This window comes from Loxodonta africana, chromosome 4 (assembly GCF_030014295.1).
Source record: "Loxodonta africana isolate mLoxAfr1 chromosome 4, mLoxAfr1.hap2, whole genome shotgun sequence".
In the NCBI taxonomy this organism is placed as follows: Eukaryota; Metazoa; Chordata; class Mammalia; order Proboscidea; family Elephantidae; genus Loxodonta; species Loxodonta africana.
In genome coordinates, this window is record NC_087345.1 from 91,664,988 (window position 1) to 91,680,335 (window position 15,348).

General features: G+C 39.1%; 1 protein-coding gene across 1 annotated transcript in view; it reads left to right on the forward strand.

The window, feature by feature from the left end:
• FAM186A (family with sequence similarity 186 member A) overlaps positions 1-15,348 on the forward strand; it is a 78,906-nt gene that overhangs the window by 34,291 nt on the left and 29,267 nt on the right. Inside the window, exons 2-3 of the mRNA XM_064285162.1 lie at positions 9,724-9,943; positions 11,292-11,462. Coding sequence (XP_064141232.1) covers positions 9,724-9,943; positions 11,292-11,462 — 391 coding nt within the window. The remainder of the gene's footprint in view (positions 1-9,723; positions 9,944-11,291; positions 11,463-15,348) is intronic.

The window sequence follows — 15,348 nt, forward strand, 5'->3', positions numbered from 1 at the left end:
TTCTCTAAACTTCTGTTTATCTGGAAATGTCCTAAATTCGCCATCATATTTGAGAGACAGTTTTGCTGGATATATAATTCTTGGTTGGCAATTATTTTCCTTTAAGGCTTTGTATATGTCATTCCACTGCCTTTTTGCCTGCATGGCTTCTGCTGAGTAGTCTGAGCTTCGTCTTATTGACTCTCCTTTGTAGATGAATTTTCATTTATTCCTAGCTGCTCTTAAAACTCTCTCTTTATCTTTGGTTTTGGCAAGTTTGGTGACTTTCTTTTGGGATCTACCTTGTGTGGGGTTTGATGAGCATCTTCAATAGATATCATCTCATCTTTTGCGGTATCAGGGAAGTTTTCTGCCAATAAATCTTCGGTAATTCTCTCTGTATTTTCTGTTATCTCCCCCTGTTCTGGCATTCCAATTACTCATAGATTATTCCTCTTGACAGAGTCCACATAATTCTCACAGTTTCTTCATTTTCAAAAACTTTTTATCTCATTTTTCCTTACATAAATTGGTGACAAGTTCTTTATCTTCAATCTCACTAATTCTGACTTCTATTGCCTCAATTCTTCTCCTAAGATTTTCTATTGAGTTGTCTAATTCTGAAATTTTATTGTTAATCTTCTGGATTTCTGTTTCCTGTCTCTCTGTGGATTCTTGCAGCCTGTTAAATTTCTCATTATGATCTTTTTAAGTTCCTCTCTTGCTTTGTCTGTGTGTTCCTTAGCTTGTTCTGCATTTTGCTTGAAGAGTTCTGTATATTAATCTCTTGTAGTCTACCTCCAGTAATTCCAGAAAATTCTCTTCCCCTGGGAGATTTCTTGCAAATGGATATCCAGTTATGCCAGCACCATTTGTTAAAAAGACTATCTTTTCCCCAATTAACTGACACTGGGCTTTTGTCAAATATCAGCTGCTCATATGTGGATGGATTTATATCTGGGTTCTCAATTCTGTTCCGTTGGTCTATGTGCCTGTTGTTGTACCAGTACCAGGCTGTTTTGACTACTGTGGCTGTATAATATGTTCTAAAATCAGGTAGAGTGAGGCCTCCCACTTTCTTCTTCTTTTTCAGTAATGCTTTACTTATCCGGGGCTTCTTTCCCTTCCGTATGAAGTTGGTGATTTGTTTCTCCATCACATTAAAAAATGACATTGGAATTTGGATTGGAAGTGCATTGTATGTATAGACGGCTTTTGGTAGAATAGACATTTTTACTATGTTAAGTCTTCCTATCCATGAGCAAGGTATGTTTTTCCACTTATGTAGGCCCTTTTTAGTTTCTTGCACTAGTACTTTGTCGTTTTCTTTATATAGGTCTTTTACATCTTTGGTAAGATTTATTCCTAAGTATTTTATCTTCTTGGGGGCTACTGTGAATGGTATTGATTTGGTGATTTCCTCTTCGATGTTCTTTTTGTTGATGTAGAGGAATCCAAGTGATTTTTGTATGTTTATCTTGTAACCTGAGACTCTGCCAAATTCTTCTATTAGTTTCAGTAGTTTCCTGGAGGATTCCTTAGGGTTTTCTGTGCATAAGATCATGTCATCTGCGGATAGAGATAATTTTACTTCTTCCTTGCCAATCCGGATGCCCTTTATTTCTTTGTCTAGCCGAATTGCTCTGGCTAGGCCCTCTAGCACAATGTTGAATAAGAGCGGTGATAAAGGGCATCCTTGTCTGGTTCCCGTTCTCAAGGGAAATGCTTTCAGGCTCTCTCCATTTAGAGTGATGTTGGCTGTTGGCTTTGTATAGATGCCCTTTATTATGTTGAGGAATTTTCCTTCAGTTCCTATTTTGCTGAGAGTTTTTATCATAAATGGGTGTTGGACTTTGTCAATTGCCTTTTCTGCATCAATTGATAAGATCATGTGGTTTTTGTCTTTTGTTTTATTTATATGGTGGATTACATTAATGGTTTTTTGAATATTAAACCAGCCTTGCATACCTGGTATAAATCCCACTTGGTCGTGGTGGATTATTTGTTTGATATATTGTTGAATTCTATTGGCTAGAATTTTGTTGAGGATTTTTGCATCTATGTTCATGAGGAATATAGGTCTATAATTTTCTTTTTTTGTGGTGTCTTTACCTGGTTTTGGTATCAGGGATATGGTGGCTTCATAGAATGAGTTAGGTAGTATTCCGTCATTTTCTATGCTTTGAAATACCTTTAGTAGTAGTGGTGTTAACTCTTCTCTGAAAGTTTGGTAGAACTCTGCAGTAAAGCTGTCAGGGCCAGGGCTTTTTTTTGTTGTTGTTGTTGGGAGTTTTTTGATTACCTTTTCAATCTCTTTTTTTGTTATGGGTCTACTTAGTGGTTCTACTTCTGATTGTGTTAGTTTAGGTAGGTAGTGTTTTTCTAGGAATTCATCCATTTCTTCTAGGTTTTCAAATTTGTTAGAGTACAATTTTTTGTAATAATCTGATATGATACTTTTAATTTCAGTTGGGTCTGTTGTGATGCGGCCCATCTAGTTTCTTATTCGGGTTATTTGTTTCCTTTCCTGTATTTCTTTAGTCAGTCTGGCCAATGGTTTATCAATTTTGTTAATTTTTTCAAAGAACCAGCTTTTGGCTTTGTTAATTCTTTCAGTTGTTTTTCTGTTCTCTAATTCATTTAGTTCAGCTCTAATTTTCATTATTTGTTTTCTTCTGGTGCCTAATGGATTCTTTTGTTGCTCACTTTCTATTTGTCCAAGTTGTAGGGACAGTTCTCTGATTTTGGCTCTTTCTTCTTTTTGTATGTGTGCATTTATCGATATAAATTGACCTCTGAGCACTGCTTTTGCTGTGTCCCAGAGGTTTTGATAGGAAGTGTTTTCATTCTAGTTGCATTCTTTGAATTTCTTTATTCCCTCCTTAATGTCTTCTACAACCCAGCTTTTTTCAGCAGGGTATTGTTCAGTTTCCAAGTATTTCATTTCTTTTCCCTAATTTTTCTGTTATTGATTTCCACTTTTATGGCCTTGTGGTCTGAGAAGATGCTTTGTAATATTTTGATGTTTTGGATTCTGCAAAGTTTTGTTTTATGACCTAATATGTGGTCTATTCTAGAGAATGTTCTATGTGCACTAGAAAAAAAAGTATTCTTTGCAGCGGTTGGGTGGAGTGTTCTGTAAAAGTCTATGAGGTCAAGTTGATTGATTGTAGCAATTAGGTCTTCCATGTCTCTATTGAGCTTCTACTGGAAGTCCTGTCCTTCTCCGAAAGTGATGTGTTGACCCTGGGAGATTTCTTGATTCTTTGTTTTGGAAGCTTGCTGAAGCCATCATGATCAGCCTCTTTATGTGATTTCCTATTGACTGTTCTCTCCGAGCTATCAATAAACTATTATATTTATTTATTTTATGTTTGCTTACTGTGTCCTAGCTTCTTGTTTTGTTTTGATATGCCCAAATAGGCTGCTCATGTGAGCTAGTTTGATTATTGGTGTCTTTGAAGCTCTAATATCCTGTAACCAGGTGGTTACTAGGTATGTGAGCCCAGGAGTTCATTTACATTTCTTGTATGAATTACATTCAGGTGTCCAGGTCATTGGTCACCAGTTGTGTGGTACAGGCTCTCACCTACAGTCTTAGATGGGCAGGGGTGATTGGTGCAGGCACAGGTATCAGGCTGTAGTCATGCACTGAGCGAGGCAGGGGGCTGACAGCTCCCCCTGAGTGTCTGGGGGGGAAAGTGTGTCCCTGTTCCCTAGAGCACATAAGTGGGTAGGTTTTGCAGCCAGGCTATGGGCTTCCAATGCTGTTGGCTGTAAGGACTGGGAGACACCACTTATTCTTGGACCCCTGTCATTGGCGGCTAGGTGGCATGGGTGGAGCCACCAGTCCTCAGGCCCCTGATGTGGGTAGGTTAGGACCCTGCTTAATAGACAGAGTGGTGTAAAATGTCACGAACCTGCCACTCCACCATACTGCTGATACAGTTGAAGTTAGGCTTCAGGCATATACCCTGTTGTCCTGTGCTAATGAGGGCCTATGCTGTTGAAATGGGCCCACACAGGTCTATGCAGGGGTGAAAAGCATTCAAAGTTGTGAACCCCGTATGCCTGTGCCTAAGCAAAAGACCTGTGCCTGTCCTGAGTTCCTGAGATGGGAGATTATTTTCTCCTGTTTGTTCATTTGTTCCCTCTCCAAGGCCAGAAGAATGGCTCAGTATGCATGATGGGTCCTACTTCTGGCCCAGGTGATGTGGCAATCTCTGAAGCTGGCCCAGGACCTGGTGCAGAGCAGGGAGGGAACAGGTAAATGGGAGAGAAGTTTTTCCCAGAAGGGTGTTTTTTGATCCACACACTAAGGTAGATGCATGCAGTTATCTTTTGCCAGTTGAGCACTCCTTTTCACTGGTTCTGGAGGTTTGAGCAGACTCTCTGCTGCCCAGTCTCTCCCTATGTGGAAAACATGTCCCGTACACCACTTCTTGCCTCACCACTAGTGCCAGCTGATCCAGTCAGCAGGGTGCCAGTTCCCACCGTGTCAGGTCTGGCAACTCCTCGCTGCTTCTGAACTGTGTCTCCCTTCCCCTACCACTCAGTCTGGCTCCTTAACTTTGCCTTTGATATTCAGCATTCCTAGATTGCCACATATAATCAATTCACTTGTTTTCTTGGGTCTTTGTCATAAGAGGGACCACAGGAAGCATCTGACTACTCCACCATCTTGGCCCTGGCTCCTAAATTATGCCCCTTTAAATAAAGTTATGTGTTTGGCCCTCGTATGGTGTCTGTCTCTTTAAATTCCATATCTGGAAAAGACATCTGTGTCTTTAAATTCCATGTCTGACTCTTTATGGCAGCTGGCTTTTCAGAATGCTCAAAATTTTAAATCTTTGCTTTGCAGTTTGTGGTCTGATTGCCTGGTAACTTTTTTGTCATTTTTTTCCCCAGAGTTGGGGTAGGTTTAATTTTTTTTGCACTTGATCCAACTCACTTCATTCCCGACCCCTTTGCTAGTGTCCTCCTTCTGTCTTCCTTGTACTTTTCTTTTTTAGTTCAGGCTCTCTTTTCTCTATATAAAGCTCTGCAGCAGGGCAGGGGTGGGATTTTACTGTGTGGGACTTGGTTACTGGATTTGCTGGGTTTTTTCCTCTTTTTAATAATTATTTTCAGAATTATTTGCCTTTAAGTAATATTGTTGTTGTTGTTAGGTGGCATCAAGTTGATTCCGACTCATAGTGACCCTATATATGAGAGAATAGAACATTGCCTGGTCCTGAGCCATCCTCACAATAGTTGCTATGTTTGAGCCCATTGTTTCAGCCACTGTGTCATTCCATCTTGTTGAGAGTTGTCCTCTTTTTCATTGACCCTCTACTTTACCAAGTATGATGTCTTTCTCCAGGGCCTGGTCCATCCTGATAACATCTCCAAAATACACGAGACAAAGTCTCTCCATCCTCCCTTCTAAGGAGCATTCTGGCTGTACTTCTCTCAAGGCAGATAATGTTCATTCTTCTGGCAGTCCATGGTATGTTCAATATTTTCTGCAAACAACGTAATTCGAAGGCATCAATTCTTCTTCAGTCTTTGTTATTCAATTTCCAGCTTTCGCATACTGTCTTAGTTACCTAGTACTGCTACAACAGAAATACCACAAGTGGATGGCTTCAACAAGGAGAAATTTATTCTTTCACAGTCTAGGAGGCTAGCAGTCCAAATTCAGGGTGCCAGCTCCAGGGGAAGGTTTTCTCTCTCCACGGGCTCTGGGGGAATGTCCTTGTCCTCAATCTTCCCCTTGTCTAGGAGCTTCTAAGGAGCAGGGACTCCGAGTTCTTCATCCTTGGTGGCATGAGGTCTCCCTGTCTCTCTGCTCACTTTTTTATGTTTCAAGAGAGATTGACTCAAGATACAACCTAGTCTTGTAGATTGAGTCCTGCCTCATAAACATAACTGCCTCTAATCCTGCCTCATTAACGTCATAGAGGTAGGATTTACAACACATAGGAAAATCACATCAGATGACAAAATGGTGGACAATCACACAATAGTGGGAACCATGACTTTGTCAAGTTGTGCACATTTTGGGGGGAACAAAATTCAATCCATTACATATGCATATGAGGCGATTGAGAATACCATGGCTTAGATCAGGCTCACCTTAGTCCTCAAAGTGACATCTTTGCTTTTGAACACCTTAAAGAGGTCTTTTGCAGCAGATTTACCCAATGCAGTATGTCATTTGGTTTCTTAACTGCTACTTCCATGGGGATCCAAGTAAAATGAAATCCTTGACAACTTCAATCTTTTCTCCATTTATCATGATGTTGGAAACCCTGGTGGTGTAGTGCTTAAGTGCTACAGCTGCAAACCAAAGAGTTGGCAGTTCAAACCCACCAGGTGCTCCTTGGAAACTCTATGGGGCAGTTCTACTCTGTCCTACAGGTGGTGTGGTGATGGATCATGATGTTACTTATTGGTCCAGTTGTGAGGATTTTTGTTTTCTTTATGTTGAAGTGTAATCCATACTGAAGGCTGTAGTTTTTGATCTTTATCAGTAAGTGCTTCAAGTTCTCTTCACTTTCGGCAAGCAAGGTTGTGTCATCTGTATATCGCAGGTTTTTAATAAGTCTTCCTCCAATCCTGATGCCGCACTCTTCTTCATATAGTCCAGCTTGTTGGATTATTTGCTCAGCATACCGATTGAATAAGTAAGGTGAAAGGATACAACCCTGATGCACACCTTTCTTGATTTGAAAGCACGTAATATTACCTTGTTCTATTTGAATGACTGCCTCTCGTTCTATGTACAGGCTCCTCATGAGCACAATTTAGTGTTCTGGAATTCCTCAAGTAACGTGGGAGGTCAAAATAAAGATGTCTGCATGTAGTTGGGAAACCCTGGTGGCGTAGTGGTTAAGTGCTACAGCCGCTAACCAAAGGGTTGGCAGTTTGAATCTACCAGGCGCTCCTTGGAAACTCTGTGGGGCAGTTCTACTCTCTCCTATAGGGTCACTATGAGTCGGAATTGACTTGATGGCACTGGGCTGGGTGGGCACGTAGTTGGGATCTTTGCCAGGCAATACCCTCAGTAAGTTAACTAGATCCCTCCCCCCAATACTGCAAAAAAGTCATTATAAGGAAACATACTGGTTTTGGCCTTTGATCTAGAAGATGGGGAAGAAAAGAAAAATCTTATTGGAGAATGCCTACCAACAGATTGGCACTCACATGGATTTGGAACCAGAATTTACTCTACCTCTGCAAGCCCCCAAAACTCAAGCTGAAATTTTATAGAGCTTGCAAGGTATTATTTTCTAAAGGCTCTTGCCAGAAACAAAAACAAGCTCTGTCTGGAGGAGAGCATTATAAACACAAGACTGAAATTATTTTCAATAATAAAGTTTTAAGGAAGAGGAAATAGGTTACAATGATCAAAAGTTCACAGAAACAAGAATCTAAGAAATCATATTAACAAAACACTGGATTTTTTAATTATTAGATGTACAATTTAAAATAAGCTCATTTACCATGTTTAAAGAAACAAAAATTGACCAAAATATGGCTAAAGAATAAGTGCATTAAAATGAGTAAGAAGGTTAATAAAAGAACCAAACAGAATTTCTTGACCTAAAAACAAATACCGAAATTAAAACTCACAGAAAGACAACCAGCGTTTATGAACTGGAAGACTTAATATTGGTAAGATGGCACCACTACCCAAAACAATCCACAGATTCAATGCAATCTCTACCAAATTCCAACAGGCTTTTTTACAGAAATGGGAAAGCCAATCCTCAAATTCATATGGAATTGCAAGGGGCCCCAGATAGCCAAATCAATCTTGAAAAAGAACAATGTAGGATGAATCACACTTTTCAATTTCAAAATGTACTATGTAAAACTATAGTGTGATTCTAGCATAATGATAGACATATAGACCGATGACATAGAATTGAGGGTCCAGAAATAAACCCATTCATCTATGGCCAATTGATTTTATATATATATATATATATATTATAATATTTTATTATTATATATATATTATATTTATATATATATAATATTTTATTGTTTTAGGTGAAAGTTTACACAGCAAGGTGGGTTCCCCTTTAACAATTTTTATACAAATTGTTTCATGTCAATTTTATAATGTGTCAGCATTCTTATTATTTCCATTCTGTTTGTTTTTTTTTTTTCCATTGATCTGGTTTTCCTTCCCCTCCTTGCCTTCACATCTTTGCTTTTGAGGAACTGTTGACCGTTTGGTCTCATATAGTTAATCGTTTAAGGGAGCATGTTACTCACAGGCAATATTGTTTATTTTGTAAACCGATCTGTTATTTGGATGAAAGGTGACCTGTGGAAATAGCTTCATTTCCAAGTTCAAAGGGTATCTTAGGACAATAGCCTTGGGGGTTCCTCTAGCCTCTATCAGTCCAGTAGGTCTGGCCTTTTTTAGAAATTTGACTTGTGTTCTACATTTTTCTCCTATTCTCTTCGGGACCTTCTGTTGAGTCCCTGATCAGAATGGTCGGTTGTGGTAGCCAGGCGCCATCTATTTCTCTTGGCAATTGGTTTTTGACAAGGGTGCCAAGTCTATTCAACGTGGAAAGAATAGTCACTTCAATAAATGATGCTGGGACAGCTGGTTCTCTACATGCAAAACAATGAAGTTGGATCTATACCTTACACCAAATAAAAAAATTAACTCAAAATGGATCAATAACCTAAATATAAGAACTAAAACCATAAAACGCTTAGAAGAAAACACAGGGGTAAAATTTCAAGATCTTATTTTTGACAACAGGTTCTTATATATGACACCATAACCATGAGCAATAATAAAAAAAAAAAAGATAAATTGGATTTCATCAAAATTAAAAATTTTGTGCATGAAAGGACTTCAACAAAGCAGACAACCTACAGAATGGGAGAAAATATTCGGTAATTGTATATCTGACAAGAGTTTAATGTCCAGAATTTATAAAGAACTCTTACAACTAAAAAAATTAAAAAATAGGAAAGAACTTGAACAGAAATTTCTCTGAGGAAGATACACAAATAACCAACAAGCACATGAAAAGAGGCTCAATGTTAGGTACAGAGGTTAAGACTTCAACACATATTTCCGGGGCACACAATTTAATCCACAACATCATATGACCCAAAAATCCTACCCCTAGTTATATACCCAAGAGACTTTAAAGCAGGGACTCAAACAGAAGATACATGTACACCAATGTTCATTGCAACACTATTCATAAGACCCAAAAGGTGGAAACAACCCATCAATAAATGAATAAGCAAAATATGATACATACATACAATACAATGAAATATTCAGCTACAAAGAGAAATGAAGTTCTGATTCATGCTACATCATGGGTGAGCCTTGAAAACATCATGCTGAGTAAAAAAGTCAGAACACAAAAGGACAAATATTGCGTGATCCCACGTGCATGAAATATCCAGAATAGGCAAATACATAGAGATAAAATTTTATTAGTTGTTACCAGGGTCTGGGAGGAGGAAGAAACACGGAGTTATTGCTCAAGGGGTACTGAGCTTCTCTTTGGGATGATGAAAAACTTCTGGAAATGAATACAGGTGATGGTTGTTCAACTCAGTGAATGTAATTAATATTATTGAATTGTACACTCAAAAATGATTAAAATTGCAAATTTTATTATATATTTTTACCACACTCACACAAAACCAGAAAGGCTTATTGTCAAACTGAGAATTTATTGATTCACCATATTCCCCTTCTTATTCTTATAGGACATCAGTATGCAGCTGATTGATATAACGAGCAATGTGCAGCGGATAATAAATCGCTATACCATTGATCAGAACTTGCTCCAAGGACGGAAAACCTCCATTGTAGAATATAACAAACAACGGAGATCCAATTTTATGGAGAAAATATCTACTTTTTCACATACTCTTGAAGTTAGAGAAAAGACTCTTGCCCAAGTCCTGGCCTGGTTGGAAGAATGGAGTAAGTTTCCAGAAGTGGTTCAGAGGGAAGTCATAAAGTTAGTGAAAAAGAGAACAGAACCTATAAGTAAATTTTGAAAGATTAATCTGGCTAAAGAAGAAAAAGACTAAAGAAGTTATTCAGAAAACTTTTCAGAAGATTGACAAGTAGTTGTCCTCTGTTCTAGCATGAAAAATACAAGAAAAACATAGGTTTGCTCACTTGGCTCTAGCTATTCTGGCCTCCTTGCTTTTCTTTAGAGTCCTTGGGTGATGGAAATGGTTAATACGCTCGGCTGCTAACTGAAAGATTGGAGGTTCAAGTCCACCCAGAGGTGACTCGGAAGAAAGGCCTGGTGATCCACGTCCACAAAAGTAGCCGTTGGAAAACGCGGTGGTGCGCAGTTCTGTTCTGACACACGTGGGGTCACCATGAGTCAGAGTCACCTGGGCAACAAGGATTTTGCTTTTTCTTCAAGCATGTCAGAATGCTCTTGTCTAGTGTCCTTACGCTTGCCATCCCCTTGCCGGGAACGTTTTCTACCACATGGCTCATTCCATGCTTAAGTGCCACCTTAAAATGAGACGTTCTTTGACCATGCCTGTTCCTCACCCCAGGACTATTATTTTTTTGCCCATAGCATTTATCACCATCTGACATACTGCATATTTAACTTGTGTATTTTTATTTTTTGCCTGTCTCCTTTCACTTGAATGTAAACCTAATGAAGTCAGGACATGTGACTTGGGTAGGGTATAGTGCTTAGGCAGGACATAGTGCTTCGAATCCTGTCCTGCCTAAGCAATATGTGCTGCCCGGGTTAGAATGCAGGCAGTAGGAGCTTTTACTCATTGCTGTATCCTCAGCATCTAGAAAAGTACATGACAGAGTATACATGGGTTGAATAAAAGAATGAATAAGGATGTTAAAAATATATGAATTTAACTTAGTTGCAACAAAGTTCATGTAACAGGTTAAAACAAGAAAGTATATGTAACAGGTTATAAAATATTGGAACACTTACCAAAGGAGTTAATTGGGGTTTAGATCCCCAATATTAAAACACATGGTTACATTATAGACACCAATTTGTCCCCTGTTATAATTCTTTGGAGTCGGGGAACTAAACCAAATTGATACTTTTTAATCTGACTCATGTCTTCATGTCCCACATTTACTATGCAGCCTCCAGTTCCAAGTCTCTTCCTTAATTTCTTTGCAGAGAAAAGCCTCAGAATAACAAAAAGTGCAAGATACCTGTATCCCCTAGTACTAGTGTATTAAATCGTTAGCCAATAGTATAAACATACATCGTTATAATTATTTTCCTGCACGAAGTTTTTTTTTTTTTTTTTTAACTCTCTTCTAGATGTCATTTTGTCTGAGATCACTGCAACTGATATCGAAGAACGCAGCCACTGGATAGCACAAATGGAGATATTACCAGCGACATTCAAAGCTATTGAGAGCAATGTCAAGATACTGACTAAAATTAGCGTGTCTTTGTTTGAAGACAGGAAGAAACAAAAGAAAAAAATAAGTAAGAGTGCTTTAAGGCATTGGAAATAGAGTTTGACTTTTTAAAAAACAGCTTTACTCGTATAACGTACCATAAAATTCACCCATCTTAAGTGTACAGATTCAGGGATTTTGAGTACATTTACATAGCCGTGCAACAATCACCACAGTCGAATTTTAGAACATTTCCATCATTCCCAAAAGATCCTTTGTGCCTATTTGCAGTCAATCCTCATTCTCAACCCAGTCCCAGGCAACCATTATCCATTTTCTGTCTCGATAGTTTTACCTTTTCAGGACATTTCATGTAAGGGGTATATGGTCTTCTTTCAATTTGCATTAAGGTTTTGAGGTTTACCCATGTTATAACATATATTAGTACTTCATTTTTTCTTATTTCCAAGCAATATTCCATTGGATGGAGATACTTTGTTTTGTTTACTCATTCACCAGTTGGTGGACATTCAGATTGTTCCCATTTTTTGGCTTTTATGCATGAACATACACATACTTTCATTTCCCTTGGGTAGAGACCTGGGAGCAGAATTTCTGGGTCAAATGGTAAATTTATGTTTAACTTTTAAAAAAACTGTCCAGTTGTCTTCCGAAGCGGCTGCACCATTTTATATTCCCACCAGCAGGGCATGGAGGTTACAGCGTCTCCACATCCTCAGCAACACTGACTGTTGTCTTTTTTTCCATGGCCATTTTTAGTAAGTGTAAAGTGGTCTCATTGTATCAATTTGCATTTTCCTAAGGAGCCCTGTTGGTGTAGTGGTTAAGCCCTCAGCTGCTAAATATAAAGGTGGAAAACGTGTGCATGGGATGTGTGTGTGTGTGTGTGTTTGTGTGTATATTTCTTAAAGGGAATTAGTTTATGCAATTGTGGGGTTGTGGGGTCTAGTTAAGCAGTCTCTGTAAGTTTGTGTCTTTGTGTCGGATGCTTCAGGATACAGTCCACAGCGTAGGCATCGGAAAAAAGGTCAGAAAAAAGTAAGGAGAATCCAAGGAATGTAGAGCAATTGCAGGTCCAGACGCTACTGCTTCATGCCAAATATATAGGCTTCATGGCATGAGGTAAGCAGTCCTGGTGGTACAGTGGTTAAGTGGTCAGCTAACCAAAAGGTTGGCAGTTCGAACCTACCCAGCTGCACTGTGGGGGAAAGACCTGGCAATCTGCTTCTGTAAAAATTACAGCCAAGAAAACCCTATGGGGTAGCTCTACTCTCACATGGGGTCACTGTGAGTCAAAATCAATTTAAGGGCACACAACAAGAAGCCAGATGGTAAGTCAACAGATCAGTTGCAATGTGTATCAGCTACAAAATGGCTTCTATTCCTTTTACCTTCCAAATCTTGCAAGAATCTCCCTGTGGTCCATCCTAACAGGAAATATAAAAGAAAGGGGATTCTGGGAAATGTAGTTCAGCCTGCAAGTTGACACATAACAAAGCTATCAAAGAACCCTTTGCCTAACCCAAGGCCATGAAGATTTTTTCTTATGTTTTTTTCTAAAAGTTTTATTTTATATTTTAATTCAGGTCTATGATCCATTTTGAGTTTTTTTTTTTTTTTTGGTGAATGTTCTGAGGTAGGGGCCTAATATCATCTTTTTGCATGACAGTATTCGATTATCTAACACCATTTGTTGAAAAGATTACCCTTTCCCCCATTGAATTATCCTAAAAACTTTGTTGAAATAATTGACCATAAATTTAATTGTTTAATTCTGGACTCTCAATTCTATTCATGTGTGTGTGTGAGTGTGTGTGTGTATCTTTATGCCAGCATCACACTGTCTTAACTACTTTAGCTCTATGGTAATTTTTTTTTAATTGTGCTCTAAGTGAAAGTTTACAAATCAAGTCAGTCTCTCACACAAAAATTTATATACACCCTGCTACATACTCCCAATTGTTCTCCCCCTAATGAGAGAGCCTGCTCCCTCCCTCCACTCTCTCTTTTTGTGTCCATTTCACCAGCTTCTAACCCCCTCTGCCCTCTCATCTCCCCTCCAGGCAGGAAATGCCAACATAGTCAAGAAGCTCACTCCTCACCAGCATCCCCTTCCAACCCGTTGTCCAGTCCAATGCCTGTCTGAAGAGATGGCTTTGGGAATGGTTCCTGTCCTTGGCCAACAGAAGGTCTGGGGGCCATAACACAGGGGTCCTTCTAGTCTCAGTCAGACCATTAAGTCTGGTCTTTTTATGGGAATTTGGGGTCTGCATCCCACTGCTCTCCTGCTCCCTCAGGGGTTCTCTGTTGTGTTCCCTGTCAGGGCAGCCATCGGTTGTTGCCAGGCATCGTTTAGTTCTTCTGGTCTCAGGCTGATGTAGCCTCTGGTTTATGTGGCCATTTCTGTCTCTTGGGCTCATAATTACTTTGTGTCCTCCATGTTCTTCATTCTCCTTTGATCCAGGTGGGTTCAGATCAATTGATGCATCTTAGATGGCCACTTATTACCTTTTAAGATCCCAGATGCCACATTCCAAAGTGGGATGCAGAATGTTTTCTTAATAGATTTTATTATGCCAGTTGCCTTAGATGTCCCCTGAAACCATGCTCCCCAAATGCCCGCCCCTGCTACGCTGGTCTTTGAAGCATTCAGTTTATTCAGGAAACTTCTTTGCTTTTGGTATAGTTGTGCTGACTTCGCCTGTATTGTGTGTTGTCTTCCCCTCTATGGTAATTTTTGAAATCAGGAAATATACCAAACCAAAAACCAAACCTGTTGCCATCAAGTTGATTCTGACTCATAATGACCCTATAGGACAGAGTCGAACTGCCCCATAGTGTTTCCAGAGAGTGCCTGGTGGATTCAAACTGCTGACCTTTTGGTTAGCAGCCATAGCTCTTAACCACTACAACACCAGGGTTTCCATTGGGAAGGTATAAGTCCTCTAATTTTGTTCTTCCTTTTCAAGATTATTTTGAATGTTCTGGGTCCTTTGCATTTCCACATAAATTTTAGGATCGTTTTGTCTATTTCTGCAAAACAACCATCTGGAATTTTGATAGGGGTTACAGTGAATCTATAAATCAATATGTGGAGAAATATCATCTTAATAATAATGAATTTTCTAATCCATGAACATAGAACGTCTATTTATTTAGCTTTTCTTTAATTTCTCCCAGAAAAAGCATATTTATGCTGTCTTTTGTATTTACCTCATAATTATATTTATTGGTGCTCTGTGGATTCGCGTTATCCTCTGGCGTCATTTCCTTTCAATTTGAAGAACTTCTTAACCATTTCTTGTAAAGCAGAAGTGATCGCAACAAATTCACTCAGTCCTTGTTTATCTGGGAATGTCCTCATTTCACCCTCATTTTCTAGAGAAGTTTTAGATTTACCGGAATAGAGTTCCCATATACCTCCACACACAGCTTCCCCTATTATTAATAGTATGATACATTTGTTACAATTAATGAACCAATAATTGATACATTCTTATTAACTCAAGTCCGTAATTTATTCAGAATTCCTTAATTTTTATCTAATGTCCTTTCTTTGATTCACGATCCCACCCAGGATACTACATAAGTTAGTCTTCACGTCTCCTTTGGCTCCTCCTCCTGGCTATGACAGTTTCTCAGACTTTTCCTTGTTTTCAATGTCCTTGACAATTTTGAGAAGTATAAGGAGCCCTGGCGGCACAACGGTTCAGAGTTATGGCTGCTAACCAAAAGGTTGGCAGTTTGAATCCACCAGCTGCTCCTTGGAAACCCTGTGAGTCAGTTCTACCCTGTCCTATAGGGCTTCTATGAGTCAGAATCAACTCAATGGCAATGGGTTTCGTTTGGTTGGTCAGGTGTATTTTATATTGTAGGATGCTCTTCTATTGGAATTAGGTGTCTTTCTCATTTTTAGATTGGAGTTAAGGGTTTTTAGGAGGAAGACCACAGAG